This window comes from Macaca thibetana, chromosome 7 (assembly GCF_024542745.1).
Source record: "Macaca thibetana thibetana isolate TM-01 chromosome 7, ASM2454274v1, whole genome shotgun sequence".
NCBI lineage: Eukaryota > Metazoa > Chordata > Mammalia > Primates > Cercopithecidae > Macaca > Macaca thibetana.
Window position 1 is genome coordinate 57380883 of NC_065584.1, and position 17623 is coordinate 57398505.

At 40.6% G+C, this 17623-nt stretch overlaps 1 protein-coding gene across 3 annotated transcripts in view; it reads left to right on the forward strand.

Moving 5' to 3' along the window:
• L2HGDH (L-2-hydroxyglutarate dehydrogenase) overlaps nucleotides 1–11965 on the forward strand; it is a 70749-nt gene extending 58784 nt beyond the window's left edge. For 2 of the 3 annotated variants that reach the window (XM_050796911.1, XM_050796913.1), the window contains exon 10: nucleotides 7885–11965. In XM_050796911.1, the coding sequence (XP_050652868.1) occupies nucleotides 7885–8080 (196 nt within the window). In that variant the 3' untranslated portion in view covers nucleotides 8081–11965. The remainder of the gene's footprint in view (nucleotides 1–7884) is intronic. The other variant, XM_050796912.1, reaches the window with a different exon arrangement.
• Nucleotides 11966–17623: the final 5658 nt, after the last annotated feature.

Below are 17623 nucleotides of genomic sequence, written 5' to 3' on the forward strand. Positions count from 1 at the left end.
GGACTACAGACACTCAGACACTCACCACCACGCCTGACTGATTTTTTTTTTTTTTTTTAACTCGTAAATACGGGGTTTCACCATGTTGCCCAGGCTGGTCTCAAACTCCTGAGTTCAAGTATCCGCCTGCTTTGGCCTCCCAAAGTTCTAGGATTACAAACATGAGCCACCGTGCCTAGCCAGAAAAACATTATTATTATTATTATTTTAAAATTTGGATTGTCAGATTTTGAGTATGTGGACAAGAGTATAGGGGACATTGAGAACATAATTTTTGTTTGTAAGAAAAATAAGTGTAGACATTTTTAACTGTGGTTAATCACTTGTAACCTCTATGTGCTTAGAAGGAGCAAAGGGAATGCACTGACTAACTAACTATACAGCAGAGTTTTACATTGGACACTCAACATCAGTGGCTGGTCCTGATGTTGAGGGGAGAAATGCTACTTCGATGACTTCAGATAAAGTATAAATAGTATATAAAATAGGCCACATACCAGCTGATACACATATGCATCTCTACCCCAAAAAGTTTCAGCTTTCAGTCCTGTCCCTTCTTTTTGTGTTCTATGTGGTATATCTGATTCTTTAAGTGTTGTTTTTTTTTTTTTTTTTTTTTTTTTTAAATGGTTGCCTAGTAGGTATATATATTTATGGGGTACATGAGATATTTTGGTACAGGCATGTAAATCACATCATGGAAAATTGGTTGTTCATTCCTTCAAGCATTTATCCTTTGTCTTACAAACAATTCAATTACACTCTTAGTTATTTTTAAATGTACAACTAAATTATTGACTATAGTCTCCCTGTTGTGCTATCAAATACTAGGTCTTATTCATTTCATTGTTTCTATTTTTGGGGGGAGGTATCCATTAACCATCCCCACCTCCCCTGTAAAACCCCACTCCACATTACCTTTTGTAGTAACAATCCTGCTGTCTTATACTCTATGTGTTCAATTGTTTTGATTTTTGGATCCCACTAATAAGCATGAACAGATGATATTTGTCTTTCTGTGCCTGGCTTATTTCACTTAACATAATGACCTCCATGTTAATGCAAATGGCAGGATCTCATTCTCTTTTGTGGCTGAATAGTACTCCATTGTGTATAGGTACCACATTTTATGTATTCATTCATCTGTTGATGGACACCTAGGTTGCTTCCAAGGAAACCTTGGCTATTGTGAATACTGCTGTAGTAAACATGGAAATTCAGATATCTCTTTGATATACTCATTTTCTTTCTTTTGGGTATATATCCAGCAGTAGGATTGCTGGATCATATAACTCTATTTTCAGCTTTTTGAGGAACCTCCAAACTATTCGCCATAGTGGTTGTACTAATTTACATCCCCATCAACAGTGTATGAGGGTTCCCATTTCTCTGTATCTTCACCAGCATTAGTTATTGCCTGTCTTTTGAATAAAAGCCATTTTAACTGAGGTGAGATGATATCTCATTGTAGTTTTGATTTGCATTTCTCTGATGATCAGTGATGTTGAGCACCTTTTCATATGCCTGTTTGCCATTGGTATGTCTTCTTTTGAGAAATGTCTATTCAGATATTTTGCCCATTTTAAAATTGGATTATTAAATTTTTTTCCTATAGAGTTGTTTGAGCTTCTTATATATTCTAGTTATTAATCCCTTGTCAGATGAGTAGTTTGCAAATATTTTCTCCCATTCTGTGGGTTGTCAGTTCACTTTGTTGATTGTTTCCTTTGCTGTGGAAAAGCTTTTTAACTTGATGTGATCCCATTCAGGACCATATTGTTTAATTTCTATGTGTTTATATAGTTTCCAAAATTCCTCTTGTGATTGATTTGTAGTTTTATTCCATTGTGGTCAGAGAAGATACTTGATATTATTCCAAATTTTTTGAATGTTTTAAGACTTGTTTTATGACCTAACATATGGTCTATCCCTGAGAGTGATCCATGTGCTGAGGAGAAAAATGTGTATTCTGCAGCCATTGGATGAAATGTTCTGTAAATATCTATTAGGTCTATTTGTTCTGTAGTGTAGATTAAGTCTGACATTTCTTTGTCGAAGTTCTGTCTGGGAGATCTGTCCAACACTGAAAGTGGGGTGTTGAAATCTCCAGCAATTACTATATTGGGGTCTATCTCTTTAGCTGTAATAATATTTGCTTTATATAGCTGGGTACTCCAGTGTTGGGTGCATATATATTTGCAATCGTTATGTCCTCTTGCTGAATTGACTCCTTTATCATTATATTATAATCTTCTTTGTCTCTTCTTACAGTTTTTGTCTTGCAATCTATTTTGTCTGATATCAGTATAGCTATTCTAGCTATTCCTGCTCTTTTTTCATTTCCATTGTTATGAAGTATCTTTTTCTATCCCTTTATTTTTAATCTGTGTATATCTTTATAGGTGAGGTGTGTTTCTTTTAGGCAACAGATCATTGGGTCTTGTTTTTTCATTCATTCAGCTACTCTATGTCTTTTGAGTGCAGAGTTTAGTCTATTTACTTTCAGTGTTATTATTGATAAGTAAGGACTTACTCCTGCCATTTTGTTATTTGTTTTCTGGTGGCTTTACAGTCTTCAATTCCTTCTTTGCTTTCTTCCTATCTTCCTTTTAATGAAGGTGATTTTTCTCTGATGGTATGTTTTAATTTCTTTCTATTTATTTAATTTTTTGGTATCCATTGTCTGTTTTTCTATTTGAGGTTACCATGAGGCTTGCAAATACTATCTTATAACCCACTATTTTAAACTGATGACAACTTAATACTGATTGCATATGCAAACAAACACACAGAAAGAAAACTAATAAAAACTCTACACTTTAACTTTGTTCCTTAGCTTTTAAATTTTTTGTTGTTTCACTGTCCGTGTCTTGAAAAGTTGTTGTAGTTATTTTATTTGATTGATTCATCATTTAGTCTTTCTATGTAAGATGAGAAGTTTACACACCACAACTACAGTGTTATACTATCCTTTGTTTTTTTGTGTGCTTGCTGTTACCAGGAAGTTTTGTACCTTTATATGATTTCTTCTTGCTCATTAACATCCTTTTCTTTCAGATTGAAGAACTCTTTTTAGTATTTCTTGTAGGACATATCTAGTGTTGATGAAATCCCTCAGCTATTGTTTGGGAAAGTATTTCTCCTTCACGCTTCAAAGATATTTTCACTGGATATACTATTTTAGAGTAAAAGCATTTTTTCCTTCAGCACTGTAAACATGTCATGCCACTCTCTCTTGATCTGTAAGGTTTCCACTGAAAAGTCTGCCGCCAGACGTATTGGAGTGCCATTGTATATTATTTGTTTCTTTTTTCTTGCTGCTTTTAGAATTCTTTCTTTATCCTTGACCTTTGGGAGTTTGATTATTAAATGGCTTGAGGTAGTCTTCTCTGGATTAAATGCACTTGGGGTTCTATAATCTTCTTGTACTCAAATGTTGATATCTTTTTCTAGGTTTGGGAAGTTCTCTGTTATAATCCCTTTGAATAAACTTTTTACCGCTATATGTTTCTGTACTTCCTCTTTTAGGCCAATAACTCTTAGATTTACCCTTTTGAGAATGGTTTCTAGATCTTGTGGGCATGCTTCATTGTTTTTTATTCTTTTTTCTTTTGTCTCATCTGACTATGTATTTTCAGATAGCCTGTCTTTCAGCTCACAAATTCTTCTGCCTGATCAGTTCTGCTATTGAGACTCTGATACATTCGTCAGCATGTCAGTTGCATTTTTCATTTCTAGAATTTGTTTCTTTTAAATTATTTCAATCCCTTTGTTAAATTCATCTGAAAGAATTATGAATTCCTTTTGTATTGTCTTGAATTTCTTTGAGTTTCTTCAAAACAGCTATTTTGAATTCTCTGTCAGAAAGGTCATATATCTCTGTTTCTCCAGGATTGGTCTCTGGTGCTTTATTTAGTTTATCTGAGGAGGTTATACATTCCTGGATGGTGTTGATGCTAGTAGATGTTCTTTGGTGTCTGGGCATTGAAGAGTTGGGTACTCGTTGTAGTCTTCACAGTCTGAGCTTGTTTATGCCTGTCCTTCTTGGGAATGCTTTCCAGGTAGTCAAAGGAACTTGGGTCACAAGCCCAATAACACTGTTATTTTTGTAGACATGTAGAGGTACCACCTTAGTGGTCTTGGATAAGATCCAGAAGAATTCTCTGGATCACCATGCAGAGACTCTTGTTCTTTTCCCTTACTTCCTCCCAAATAAATGGAGTCTCTTTCTCTCTGTGCTAAACCCCCTGGAACTGGGGTTATGGTGATGCAAGCACTCCTGTGGCCACCACCACTGGGAGTGCACTGGGTCAGACCTGAAGCCAGCCCAGCACTGGCTCTTGCCCAGGGCCCTTCCCTTCAGGGCAGTAAGCTTCCTCAGGCCCCAGGCATGTCCAGAGATGCTGTCGGGAAGCCAGAGATTAGGGTCAAATATCTTAGTAGTTTACCTGATGTTCTGTTCTACTATGGATAACTACCACTCACACCACAATACAAAGTTCTTCTCACTCTTCCCTCCCCTTTCCACAGGCAGAGGGGCCACTCCCTGTGGCTGCCACCACCTTTGGTCCACAGGGTTTCTGCCAGGCCACCACCAATATTCACTTAAAGCCCAAGGGCTCTTCCATCAGCTTGTGGTGAAAGCTGCCTGGCCTGGGACTTACCCTTCAGGGCAGTGGGCTCCCTCTGGCCCAGGGTAGTTCTAGAAATGCTGTTCAAGAGTGTAGGCCTGGGCCGGACGCGGTGGCTCACGCCTGTAATCCCAACACTTTGGAAGGCCAAGATGGGCAGATCACCTGAGGTCAAGAGTTCGAGACCAGCCTGGCCAACATGGTGAAACCCTATCTCTACTAAAAATACAAAAATTAGCTGGGTGTGGTGGAGTGTGCTTGTAATCCCAGCTACTTGGAAGGCTGAAGCAGGAGAATCGCTTGAACCCAGGAGGTAGAGGTTGCGAACTGAGGTCACACCACTTCACTCCAGCCTGGGTGACCGAGTGAGACTCCATCTCAAAAAACAACAACAACAACAAAAACAAAAAAAAAAGAGTGTAAGCCTTGACTTGGGGACCCCAAGAACCTGCTTGTTGCTCTACCTCACTGTGGCTGAGCTGGTACCTAAGGTGTAAGACAAAGTCCCCTTTACTTTTCTCTCTGCTTTTCTCAAATAGAAGGAGTCTTTCACTGTAGCCACCACAGCTGGGAATGTGCTGGGTCACACCTGAAACCAGCACATCTCAGAGTCTCATCCAAGGCCCATGACACACTCCTTGGTTATCACTGCTGGTTATTCACGGCCCAAGGGCTCTTTAGTCAGCAGGTGATGTATCCTGCGAGGACTGGGTTTTTCCCTCCAAAGCAGTAGGTTCCCTTTTGGCCCAGGGTGGGTATAGAAATGCTGTTCAGGAGCAGCTGGGCGCAGTGGCTCACGCCTGTAATCCCAGCACTTTGGGAGGCCAAGGCGGGTGGATCACGAGGTCAGGAGATCGAGACCATCCTGGCTAACACGGCGAAACCCGTCTCTACTAAAAATACAAAAAAAAAATTAGCCGGGCGTGATAGCAGGCGCTTGTAGTCCCAGCTACTCAGGAGGCTGAGGCAGGAGAATGGCGTGAACCCAGGAGGTGAACCCACTGCACTCCAGCCTGGGCGACAGAGCGAGATGCTGTCTCGAAAAAAAAAAGAAATGTTGTTCAGGACCTAGGGCCTATAATGCGGGCCTGACAACTCTGCCCAGTGCCGTATCCTACTGTGGCTGAGCTGGAATCCAAGATGTAAGACAGTCCTTTTTACTCTTTGCTCTTTGCTCCTTAAGCAGAAGAAAGGAGTCACTTCTATTGCAGCTGCCTTGGTTTGGGGCATGGGTGATGCAAGCACTCCTTTAGCTATGTCAGCTGGTATCTCCCTAGATCACATGCTACCCTAGTCTAATTACTATAAGCCCAGCCTCGTGCTAGTAGCCTAGGAATTGGAGTCCTTGTGCCCTAGACTGTCTTTCAAGATTAGGACCCCAGAGTATTTCAGCCCACGGTGGTGAGGCTTGCAGGGAAACTCAAGTTCTGGCCACTGGGATGGATGCTTTCTGTCTAGCTAGGGCGGGTCCAAATGCTCCCTCCATGTGCTGGCGCTGGCTGAGCCCAGCACGGCTTTATTCTCCACTGTGACAGGGCAGCACTAAATTCAATGTAAAGGCTCCCAGCCACTGTGCCCTCCCTTTCCCAAGTGCATAGGTTCTGTCTCCACACCGCATGGCCGCTGCTAGGGGGTGAGGAAGGGGTGGCATTGGTGATGCAAGACCATCTTTTGTGCCCTCCTCAATGCCTCTTTCAATGATATGAAGTCAAAACTAGCCACTGTGATTGCTTACCTGGTTTTTGGTTCTTGTGATGGTGCTTTTCTGTGTGCAGATAGTTAAAAATTTGGTGTTCTAACAGGGGAACCAATGTTTGTAGGCTTCTGTTCCACCATCTTGCTCCGCCTGCTCCCATATCTGATTCTTACTCGGAAATTCTTACAGCTGAAAAATCTCCTGTCCAGATTCCCTGCAGGATTCTATAGGGAAGATCACTTATATTTATCATACAACCTTTCACTCTTATTGTTATAATTCTTATTTACCTCTCTAAGAATGAGTAGTATAGCTCTGTGATTTCAGGCAAGTTACTTAATCTCTCTTTGTTTCTTTGCTGTTAAATATAAACTGTGTCAGTTGTTTTGAGGATTAAATGAGGTAATTCCTAGCACAGAGTAAGCACTTACTAAATAATAGCTATTACTATTATCTCTCTTCAGCCAGCTGAAGTCTTAGAGGGCAGTGCCCTCATAGTGTTCTTTGCATCTTCTGCAAGTACTTGCTGGTGTGTATAAGATAGAATTTTTCACACTGGGCTTCCTTGGACAAGTTTCATAAGAGGTGCTTTTTTGTAGTTCAAAAACATTGGATTCAAATTTCATCTGTAAATTTTAACTGTTTTAAAAAACAACAAAAATCAGTGAGCTCAAATGTTATAAAATAGAATTTTAAGTAATAAAGACTATCAGTGTCTTTACAGTTGTTCACACCTATAATCCTGGCATTTTGGGAGGCTAAGGTGGGAGGATCACTTGAGGCCAGGAGTTTGAGACCAGCCTGGGTGACATAGTGAGACCTCGTCTCTACAAAAAAAAAAAAATTTTAATTAGCCAGGCGAGGTTGTGTACACAACCTGAGCAACAGATCAACACTCTATCTCAATTAAAAAAAAAAATTCTCATTTTATTAATATGCTGCTAAATTACTTCATTTTTATGCTTTTCCTATCATCTTTTTAAATTGAAGATGATCCTGATATTGAAGAGTAAACTGTTAAAAACAAACTGCAAAACAAGAACTTGTTGCCATTTGCAAATATTTCTGTCCATAAATTTTAACCGTGTGAATTTTAAAAATACAAAAATAAGTAGAATAGGATACAGGAATGCAACTGACACATAACCTCTGCTTTCATTGATTTGTATTACTCAGATGAGGCTCGTTGTAGCCATTGATTGATTTTTATAATAAATTCATTCTATAAATTTAAATAAAAATATACCTGTTCTAGTTAAGTGTGGATTTACCTACTACCTTTGGAAAGAGGAGACATTGATAAGTAACTTACTTGTTTTTATGTATTTCTTTGATAAGCATTTATTATACTATTGTTATATAATAGGTTTTAGGCTCTAAGTTAACAATATAGGTTTGACAGGCTACAACTGACGGCCTTTGGTTAAACATAAGCTCATTAGGTTTCCATGTAATTGTGCATTTAGAAGAATATTGCTTTAAGACTCTTTGGAAACACTGACGTGTAAAGTATCCTATGTCTTTGAGTCAGCTGACTCCCATCTTTCACTTTTGCAGGGGCCCAGCTGGAGTAAGAGCCCAAGCCCTGGATAGAGATGGAAATCTGGTAGAAGATTTTGTATTTGATGCAGGAGTTGGGAATATTGGAAATCGTGTTCTTCATGTGAGAAATGCACCTTCCCCTGCTGCTACTTCTTCCCTTGCAATTTCTGGAATGATTGCAGATGAAGTACAACAAAGATTTGAATTGTAAATAATGAAAGGAGCTAGGTATGCACTGTAATCTCCATGTCAGCAACAAGAGTGTACTAATTGCATTCTTTAATTTAAAAAATGGTTTTTAAATTTTCATTTTTAGGTCAAAGATAACCACTGAATTGTTAAAATGATATAACATAGAAATAATAATTTTCTACAAAAATTAGCTGGGCATGGTGGCACATGCCTGTAATCCCAGCTACTCGAGAGGCTGAGGCAGGAGAATCACTTGAACCGAGGAGGCAGAGGTTGCAGTGAGCTGGCTCTCCAGCCTGGGTGACAGAGCAAGAGAAAACATAATAATAATTTTCAAAATGTTAGGCTGGGGACCGTGGCCAGCACTTTGAGAGGCCAAGGCAGGTAGATTGTAGCCTAGGAGTTTGAGACCAGCCTTGGCAACATGGCAAAACGCTGTTTCTACAAAATAGCTGGGTGTGGTGCCTCTGTAGTTCCAGCTACATAGTAGGCTGAGGTGAGAGGATCACTTGAACCCAGGAGGTCCAGGCTCCAGTGAGCTATGTTCATGACACTGCGTTCCAGGCTGGATGATAGAGCGAGATCTTGTCTCAAAAAATAAATAAATAAATAAATCCAGCCTAAGCAACATGGTGAATGAAACCCCATCTCTACAAAAAATACAAAAATTAGCTGGGCATGATGGTGTGTGCCTGTAGTCCCAGCTACTTGAGGGGCTGAGGCAGGAGGATCACTTGAGCCCGGGAGGTCAAGTCTACCGTGAGGTGTGTTCATGCCACTATACCTCAGCCTGGGCAACAAAGTCAGTCCCTGACTCAAAAAATAAAAACAACAACAAAATATAAATTCCATGCTTATTTACTTTGTGAATAAAGAGGCAAGATACAGTTTTATCTGTCCTGAATCCCTGACTTTTTTTTTCTTTTTTTAGATGGAGTTTCACTCTTGTTGCCCAGGCTTGAGCGCAATGGTGAAATCTTGGCTCACTGCAACCACTGCCTCCCAGGTTCAAGCGATTCTCCTACCTCAGCCTCCTGAGTAGCTGGGATTACAGGTGCCCACCACCATGCCTGGCTAATTTTTTTGTATTTTTAGTAAAGATGGGGTTTTGCCATGTTGGCCAGGGTGGACTTGAATTCCGACCTCAGGTGATCCACCCGCCTCAGCCTCAAAGTGCTGGGATTACAGGTGTGAGCCACTGCACCCAGCCCTGAATCCCTGACTTTGTTAATGACCTGTCCTTACCAACTATGACCTAGAGAAGATTTAGCTTTTCAAGAATTTTGGAGAACGATGGCATAAAAATGGGTTATTTCCTTAAATCAGTTTTTTAGCATTATACTACCTAAGCTCGTTTGGTCTCTCACAGACAAGGAAATACATCATATTGTAGGTTGCATTCTTTTAATTTCGAAGAGTCACAAAACTCACATTATTTAGAGCAACAATATTTGTATTTAGAAATTAAAAATTCATGATTTCAAGAAAATACATAAAATTTACATTTTTGAGTAGTTTGAATAAGTTTCTATCTTAGTTATAATATTTGTCAGAAATAACAAAACAAACTCAAAACCTTTATTATTTTCAGTCTCTTTATAACTGATGTGGTATGGTATCATCATGAAATGTAAACAGTGGTACACTAAGTAGTTGTCTTGCTCTTCAGTCTCTGTGGCTGAGAACTGAAATAACTTAGAAGAGATAGATTTTTATGAGAGCAGTTTTAGAATCCTGACACTGATGTATAGAACTCTAATTTTAAGTTTATTTATATATTATATCTCTGATCTTTAGTCACACTAAGACTCTCAAAATGTTGGCCAAGATTGCTAATGATTCATACCTACTTGATTTTTCAGGGCTCCTATAAAGTTGTGTAGGGATATTTTTCCATTTTTGATAAATATCTAACTTTGAGGCATTCACTTTTGTAAACCGCGAAAGTGCCTTACATTCATGTGTACCTCATGAGTATTTTAAGTTGATGCCCAGTGCTGTACTATATCCTGTATATATGTGTTGTGTGGTATCTGTTGAAATGATTCTTGTAATTTAGAAAGTTAGAAAATAGAAATGTAAATGAAAATGTGACGACCTGACTGCAGAATTTTGAGTACTGAACCACATTTAAGTGAGGCGTTTTCATCCATTGTCTCTCATTTGCTGTCTCAGGAATCATATTCTAGTCTGTATGTCTTCTTTCCTCTTAGCTCTCCAAAGCTGTATGATGGATGGGTGAGAAGGATGTGCATTTTGGTTGATAGGAAAAATGCTTCTGTTTTCTTCCTTTTCCCCCTCACTTCAAGCATTGATGATTACATTGGTTGAGCTACCTCATCCATTAATGTGAAAGGCTACACATCATCAGCTCGTGTTCAAGAAGTAGCACATCCCAGGTAAACAGAGTAGGCCATTATTCAACACTTGAGATGAGCATATTAAAAGCATTCAGATATCAATGACAGAAGAAGCAAGCCCTAATGTTTCTTTATAACAGCTATTCCTGCAAGAAATGCAAACACACCATAGTTTTCTGTTCCGTTACAAGATTACTAAGAGATGGAAAATATTATCATTTTCTATTTCATCAACAGTACGATTGCATACATACTAAGTTGTAAAGACTGGAATTACAAAAAATGATTGTCCTAATTGAAGCAATCCTCAATCCATTTGAGTCTGTACAATACCCCAAAAAATAAAAGTGAAAAATTTGTTGAAAGTGTTTTGAATATGTAGGTTATTCTGTTTGTAAAACATTTTATATGTATGTCAACAGGGTTTTGTTGTTTAATACTGATATAATAAAGTTTTATTATTTCTGACAGAAGAAATGTATATTAATATTTAAAATATTGTAATGATCCTTGGTGTTGTAGAGAACATATTTTTTAGTTCCATAAAGACTTTTATGCAAATACATTTTTTATGTGTAAAACATAAACTGTTTGCTTTAGGATAGCAGCCAACCTTTTTAAAAAACTCATTTCTGTGTTAGTATATAACACAAAATGAGGTTGAGTAGTTTATATTTTGGGTAAAAAATGGAGCATTTTAGATTTTAACTTCAGAGTGTTTGTGAGAAACTCTTGATGTACCAGCAAGTATATTTTTGGTGTTTCATGTTACATAGCTTAACTCTTTTATCCATGCATATATGTGCATATCAAAGTCCTTCCCTTGATCCTCTTAGCGTTGGCACTGTTTGGGGAGTTGCCTTTACTGTTGGCAGAATTCCACTTTCCCTGAGGCCATTTGGAAATCTACCTGGTAACCTGTGGGATAACCTTAACTCTTAAACTTTCTTCATAGGATGGTGGTGAGAGTGGGGTATACTGCTAGGCCCTGTCCTTTGGGAGTTTGTAGGACCTGCTTTCGGAGGCAATCCAACCCTGATGGCTGTAACTATGAGCTATCCCTGTAAACACAGGAGGCATGGTGTCTATATTTAAGGACTGGCTCTGCCCTCCTGGGCACTTGATCTGTGTCTAGACTTCTTGGTCAGAGGTTTCCTCATCTTTCTGCACATACACTGTTATCTAAAGATCTTGTAAACATTTTTGAGTTGTAGTCATAAAGTCAGTTACTAAGCTTTTCTAATACACTCAAAGGGAGTTTTTGAAATCTCTTCATCAGGGCTTAAGGTAGAAGGACAGGATGAAATGGTTGGGAAAGCAAAATCTGCCTCGAGATGTTTTCGAATAGTTTGTACTCATTAAAGAGTTTAAGAATGGAAATAAACCCTGAAGCCCTGAAGGGAAGAACTGTGTTGATACCAACCAACTCTACTTTTCTGGCCTCAAATCCTAGAAAATATTGTAGGTCTTTGTTGTTGTTGTTGTTGTTGTTAATTGCTTTTATTTTCTGCTTATGGGAAGGGTCTCACATTAAAGTTATCTTAAGTTTCTTTTGTCCCTGGGATAAAATGAGAAAATTTACCTTTTAGATATGGCAAGAGATGGCAGGTCTTGGGTTGCTCAGGAAGCCCAACTTTGAATATTAGGAAAGACCTGAGGGACAGTGGTAACAGAGGGACCTCTCTCACTAGAGAACCTTGAATTTTAGCCAACTTCTGCTTAAAACTGTATATTTAGAAAAACCTCTTTCAACTTGGTTGCTGTGAAGCAGAATGAAATGGCTACAGCAGTGGTTTTTTTTTTTTTTAAACACCTTTCAGATTTAATTTTCCTTAAATTTGTCCACTGGGAATATAAGAGATGTCTTTTAGGGGTATCAGTTTATTTTTTAATTTTTGTCTCCCCTTCCCTCTCTCCTTTCCCCCCTCCTTTCCCCCTCCCTTTCCCCCTCCTTTCCCCCTCCTTTCCCCCCCCTTTCCCTCTCCTTTCCCTCGACAGGGTCTTGCTTTGTTGCCCAGGCTGGAGTGCAATGGCACTATCTTGGCTCACTACAACCTCCGCCTCCTAGGTTCAAGCGATTCTCCTGCCTCAGCCTCCTGAGTAGCTAGGATTACAGGCACATGCCACCACACCCAGCTAATTTTTTATATTTTTGGTAGAGATGGGGTTTCACCATGTTGGCCAGGCTGGTCTCGAACTCCTGACCTCAAGTGATCCACCCGCCTTGGCCTCCCAAAGTTGGGATTACAAACGTGAGCCACCACGCCCGGCCTTTTTATTTTTTATTTTTTAAGACAGAGTCTCACTCTGTCACCCAGGACCCAGGCTGGAGTGTAGTGGCATGATCATAGCTCACTGTAGCCTTAACATCGTGGGCTCAGGTAATCTTCCTGCTTTAGTCTCCTGAATAGCTGAGACTATAGGTGTGCATCTCCAGGCCAGGTAATTTTTTTTTTTTTGAGAGACAGGTTTCACTATTTTGCCCAGGATGGTCTGGGACTCCCGGCCTCAAGCAGTCTTCTTGCCTTGACCTCCCAACGTGCTGAGATTACAGGCATGGGTTGCCACACCTGGCTGTGATACCAGTTTATAATAATAGCAGATTCTTTTGTTTGTATGGGTTTTTGTTGTTGTTTTGGTCTCTGAGTAGCTTCCCAAGTCACGTGCGCCACGTACTAATTGCTCTTTCCCAGAATGCCTAGATCCTTAACCTTTGCCTATGTTTTTCTTAGACGCTTTTTTTTTCCTTTTTTTTTTCTTTTTGAGACGGAATCTCACTCTGTTGCCCAGGCTGGAGTGCAGTGGCATGATCTCAGTTCACTACAGCCTCTGCCTCCCGGGTTCAAGCGATTCTTCTGCCTCAGCCTCCCAAGTAGTTGGAACTACAGTGACACACCACCATGCCTGGCTAATTTTAGTATTTTTAGTAGAGATGGGGCTTCACCATGTTTGGCCAGGCTGGTCTCGAACTCCTGACCTCAGGGGATCCACTTGCTTTGGCCTCCCAGCATGCTGGGATTATAGGCATGAGCCACTGCGCCCAGCCTTTCTTAGATTCTTGATCAATCATTCCAGCTGGGACCTCCTGGATCCTTCTAAATACTCAGAAACAAGCATGTTGGTTATGTTACAGGCCAATAGGAAAATGTTGTCTTCTGACATCCAACTTTGTGCTTTGGAATTTAGGGATATAAAGATGTTTTTGCTTCTGCTTTGCATGTTAGAATTTTGTGGTTGGTAGTGAATTTTTGAATATACTTTTATTTTTGAATTGTCTCCAGAATTACTTGGTAAGTTTTCTGCAATTAAAGAAAAAGCCTAATGTTAAATGTTATTTTAAAAGGGTTGATGCAACATTGAGGATTTCAAGGTTCTACCACCATTTCTAATTGAGAGAATGGTAGTTTCCTCTGGAAGGAAACTTCCTATGAAAGTCATATAGTAATGGCATTTATTCTAAGAGTGGATATGGTAGGTGAGAACTACAGAGTTGAAGGGAATCTGGAGGGTCATTCCAGGCTACTTAGCTTCCAGAAATCACATCAATGGATAACACCAAAGAATCACACTGTTTTTCCAAGTAGAGAGTAAATGATTATATATTTGGGTCAAAAAACTGAAGTTTGGTTATCAGTGAATATAGTAATCACAGAACAAAACAACACTTTGTTATGAGTTAGTAATATAAACTAACACAGTAGTATAAACCTACCCAAGAGGGAGGGGGTTTGCCCTGTTTGGTTTATTATTTTGGGTTCAGTTGGTAGAGAATAGAATCCATTCTAGCTAAACAAAAATAAATTTATTTTGGGCCAGGTGTGGTGACTCATGCCTGTAATCCCAGCACTTTGAGAGGCTGACGCAGGAGGACTGCTTAAGGCCAGGAGTTCGAGACCAGCCTGGACAGCATGGCGAGAGTCCTAGCTATCTTTTTTTTTTTTTTTTTTTTTTTTGAGACATAGTCTTGCTCTGTTGCCCAGGCTGGAGTGTGGTGGCGCAATCTTGGCTCACTGCAACCTCCGCTTCCCAGGCTCAAACTATTCTCCTACCTCAGCGTCCTGAGTAGCTGGGATTACAGGCATGTGTCACCACACCCGGTTAATTTATTCTGTATTTTTAGTAGAGATACGGTTTTGCCATGTTGGCCAGGCTGGTCTCGAATTCCTGACCTCAAGTGATCCACCCGCCTTGGCCTCCCAAAGTGCTGGGATTACAGACGTGGTGAGCCACCTCGCCCAACCAGTCCTAGCTATCTGAAAGGTTGAGATGGGGATCCCTAGAGCCCAAGAGTTCAAGGCTGCAGGGATCTATGATTGTACCACTGCACTCCAGCCTGGGTAACAGAGTGAGACTCTGTCTAAAAGTAATAATAGCAATAATAATAATACGTTCATTCAGAGAATACAGAATCATTGGAAGGCTAATGAAGTAGATTCTGGTTGAGCTTTCAGGAACAAGTTCCAAAGCCACATCACAGAACCAGGACACTAAGAGAGTAATTTCAAAACAATTATGATCCACAGAGAACTGCCACACCATGCATGAGTTTGGCCATTGCTGCTGCCACATAAAACTAGTGATTGAATGGTGCTTGCTAATTCACTTCTGCCTTATTTATTTTTTATTTTTTTGAGACGGAGTCTTGCTTTTGTCACCCATGCTGGAGTGGTGCAGTGGTGTGATCTTGGCTCACTGCAACCTCTGCTTCCCGGGTTCAAGCTATTCTTCTGCCTCAGCCTCCTGAGTCTCTGGGATTACAGGCGACCACCACCACTCCTGGCTAATTTTGTATTTTTAGTGGGCGGGGTTTCGGCATGTTGGCCAGGCTGGTCTCGAACTCCTGACCTCAGGTCATCCATCCACCTTGGCCTCCCAAGGCACTGGGATTACGGGCGTGAGCCACCGCGCCCGGGCTTACTTCTGCCTTCTATATCTCACTCCAGTGTATCTGATAGGCTGGGAGCTGTACTGAAGAGATTATGAATACATTTGTTGTTGACAGCTCAACTTTATAACTGTCAGGAATTTGAAGGATTCTATTGCGATAACATAAATAACAAAAATTTGAATGATGCTTTGCCCTCTCTCTTTTTTTTTTTTTTTGAGACGGAGTCTCACTCTGTCTCCCAGGCTGGAGTACAGTGGCACAATCTCGGCTCACTGTAAGCCCTGCCTCCCGGGTTCACACCATTCTCTTGCCTCAGCCTCCCAAGTAACTGGGACTACATGCGCCCGCCACCATGCCAGGCTAATTTTTTGTGTTTTTAGTAGAGACAATTTCACCGTAGCCAGGATGGTCTCGATCTCCTGACTTCGTGATCTGCCTGCCTCGGCCTCCCAAAGTGCTGGGATTACAGGCATGAGCCACCACGCCCAGCAATAATTTGCCCTTTCACCTTTATTATAGGAGATGGTGTTTGGAACAGCTACTTCCCCCACTTACAATGACTTTCCACCTGGTGGTGGTGGCAATATTTGGATGACCTCAGTGGCATCTTCATTTGGTTTTCTGGAGAACCAGAAAACACTCTTATTTGTTCAATAGCAGGTTGTATGTAACATATAAACATACAATGCCTTTTTTGTGGGGCGTGGGGAGGCATATTAAATCAATCTTTTGGAATTTCATACAAAATTACAGTTCCTCTTGGGAAGACCTTTTAGGTATGCTGTCTCTTACAGGGGGTTGGGCATGAGCCTCCCATGAGGGTCAGAGGACAAAGGCCTGTCTGAGGGCCTGCTTCAACTTCTTTCAGGCAGGTGGCTGTGAGAGGACCGAGCTAGCTATGGCAGCAACCCATGAAAGTGAGTGATAACGACATTGATTGTTTCCTGTGGCATTGCTTTGCTTTGCGTAATTGACTGGTAGCACTTGTAGCTTTAAATAAATTGAGGAAGTATGAGAGAGTAAATGGGAGAAATGTTGAGTAAGTCCTTCTTGAAAATGTTTTTAAGTGGGAGAATATTAGTGGTAAATTACTGTCTTTTAACATTTTAATTGTGCTTAGATCATTCATATTTTCCCTCAAATCCTATCTAAATTTAAAAAAAGGTAAAGCCAGTTGCAGTGGTTCATGCCTGTAGTCCCAGCACATTGGAAGACTGAGGCAGGAGGATTGCTTAAGACCAGGAGTTCAAGACGAGCCGGGGCAACAGAGCAAGACCACATCTCTTAAAAAAAAAAAAAAATTACAAATTACAAAATAAATTAGCTGGGCATGGTGGTGCAATCCTAGCTACCTGGGAGGCAGAGGCAGGAGGACCCCCTGAGCCTAGGAGTTCAAGGCTGCAGGGAGCTAGTATGATCACGCTACCACACTCCAGCCTAGGTGACACAGTGAGACCCTATCTCTTAAAAAAAAAAATAATTTAAAAAGGGAAGCAAAATTACAATCCATCAAATTATTGGCTGGGCACGGTCGCTCTCGCCTGTAATCCCAGCACTTTGGGAGGCTGAGGCAGGCAGATCACCTGAGGTCAGGAGTTCGAGACCAGCCTGGCCAACATGGCTAAACCCCGTCTCTACTAAAAATACAAAAAATTAGCCAGGTTTGGTGGTGATTGCCTGTAATCTCAGCTACTCGGGAGGCTGAGGCAGGAGAATCACATGAATCCAGAGGCAGAGATTGCAGTGAGCCGAGATCGCGCCACTGCACTCTAGCCTGAGTGTCAGAGCAGGACTCCGTCTCAAAAAAAAAAAAAAAAAAAAAAAAAAAAAATTACTAACATGATAATTAGCATATTTCAGTACAAATTTGTGATTAAGCTTTTTGTTATGTATACATATGCCCTTCCTCTTATAGTATCAGTGTGTTTAATACTTGCATTTTTTTTTTTTTTTTTTGAGATGGAGTCTCACTTTTTTGCCCCAGCTGGAGTGCAGTGGCGTGATCTCGGCTCACTGCAACCTCCTCCACCTCCCAGGTTCAGGCGATTCTCCTGCCTCAGCCTCCCTAGTAGCTGGGATTACAGGCACCCACCAATATTCCTGGCTAATTTTTGTATTTTTAGTAGAGATGGGGTTTCACCATTTTGGCCGGGCTGGTCTCAAACTCCTGACCTCAGGTGATCTGCCAGCCTCAGCCTCCCAAGTGCTGGGATTACAGGCGTGAGCCACCACGCCCAGCCTAATTTTTTATTTTTTAACACTTGAAGCAAATGTTTAATAGTTAGACTGGAAATTTTTCATTAAAAATACCTCT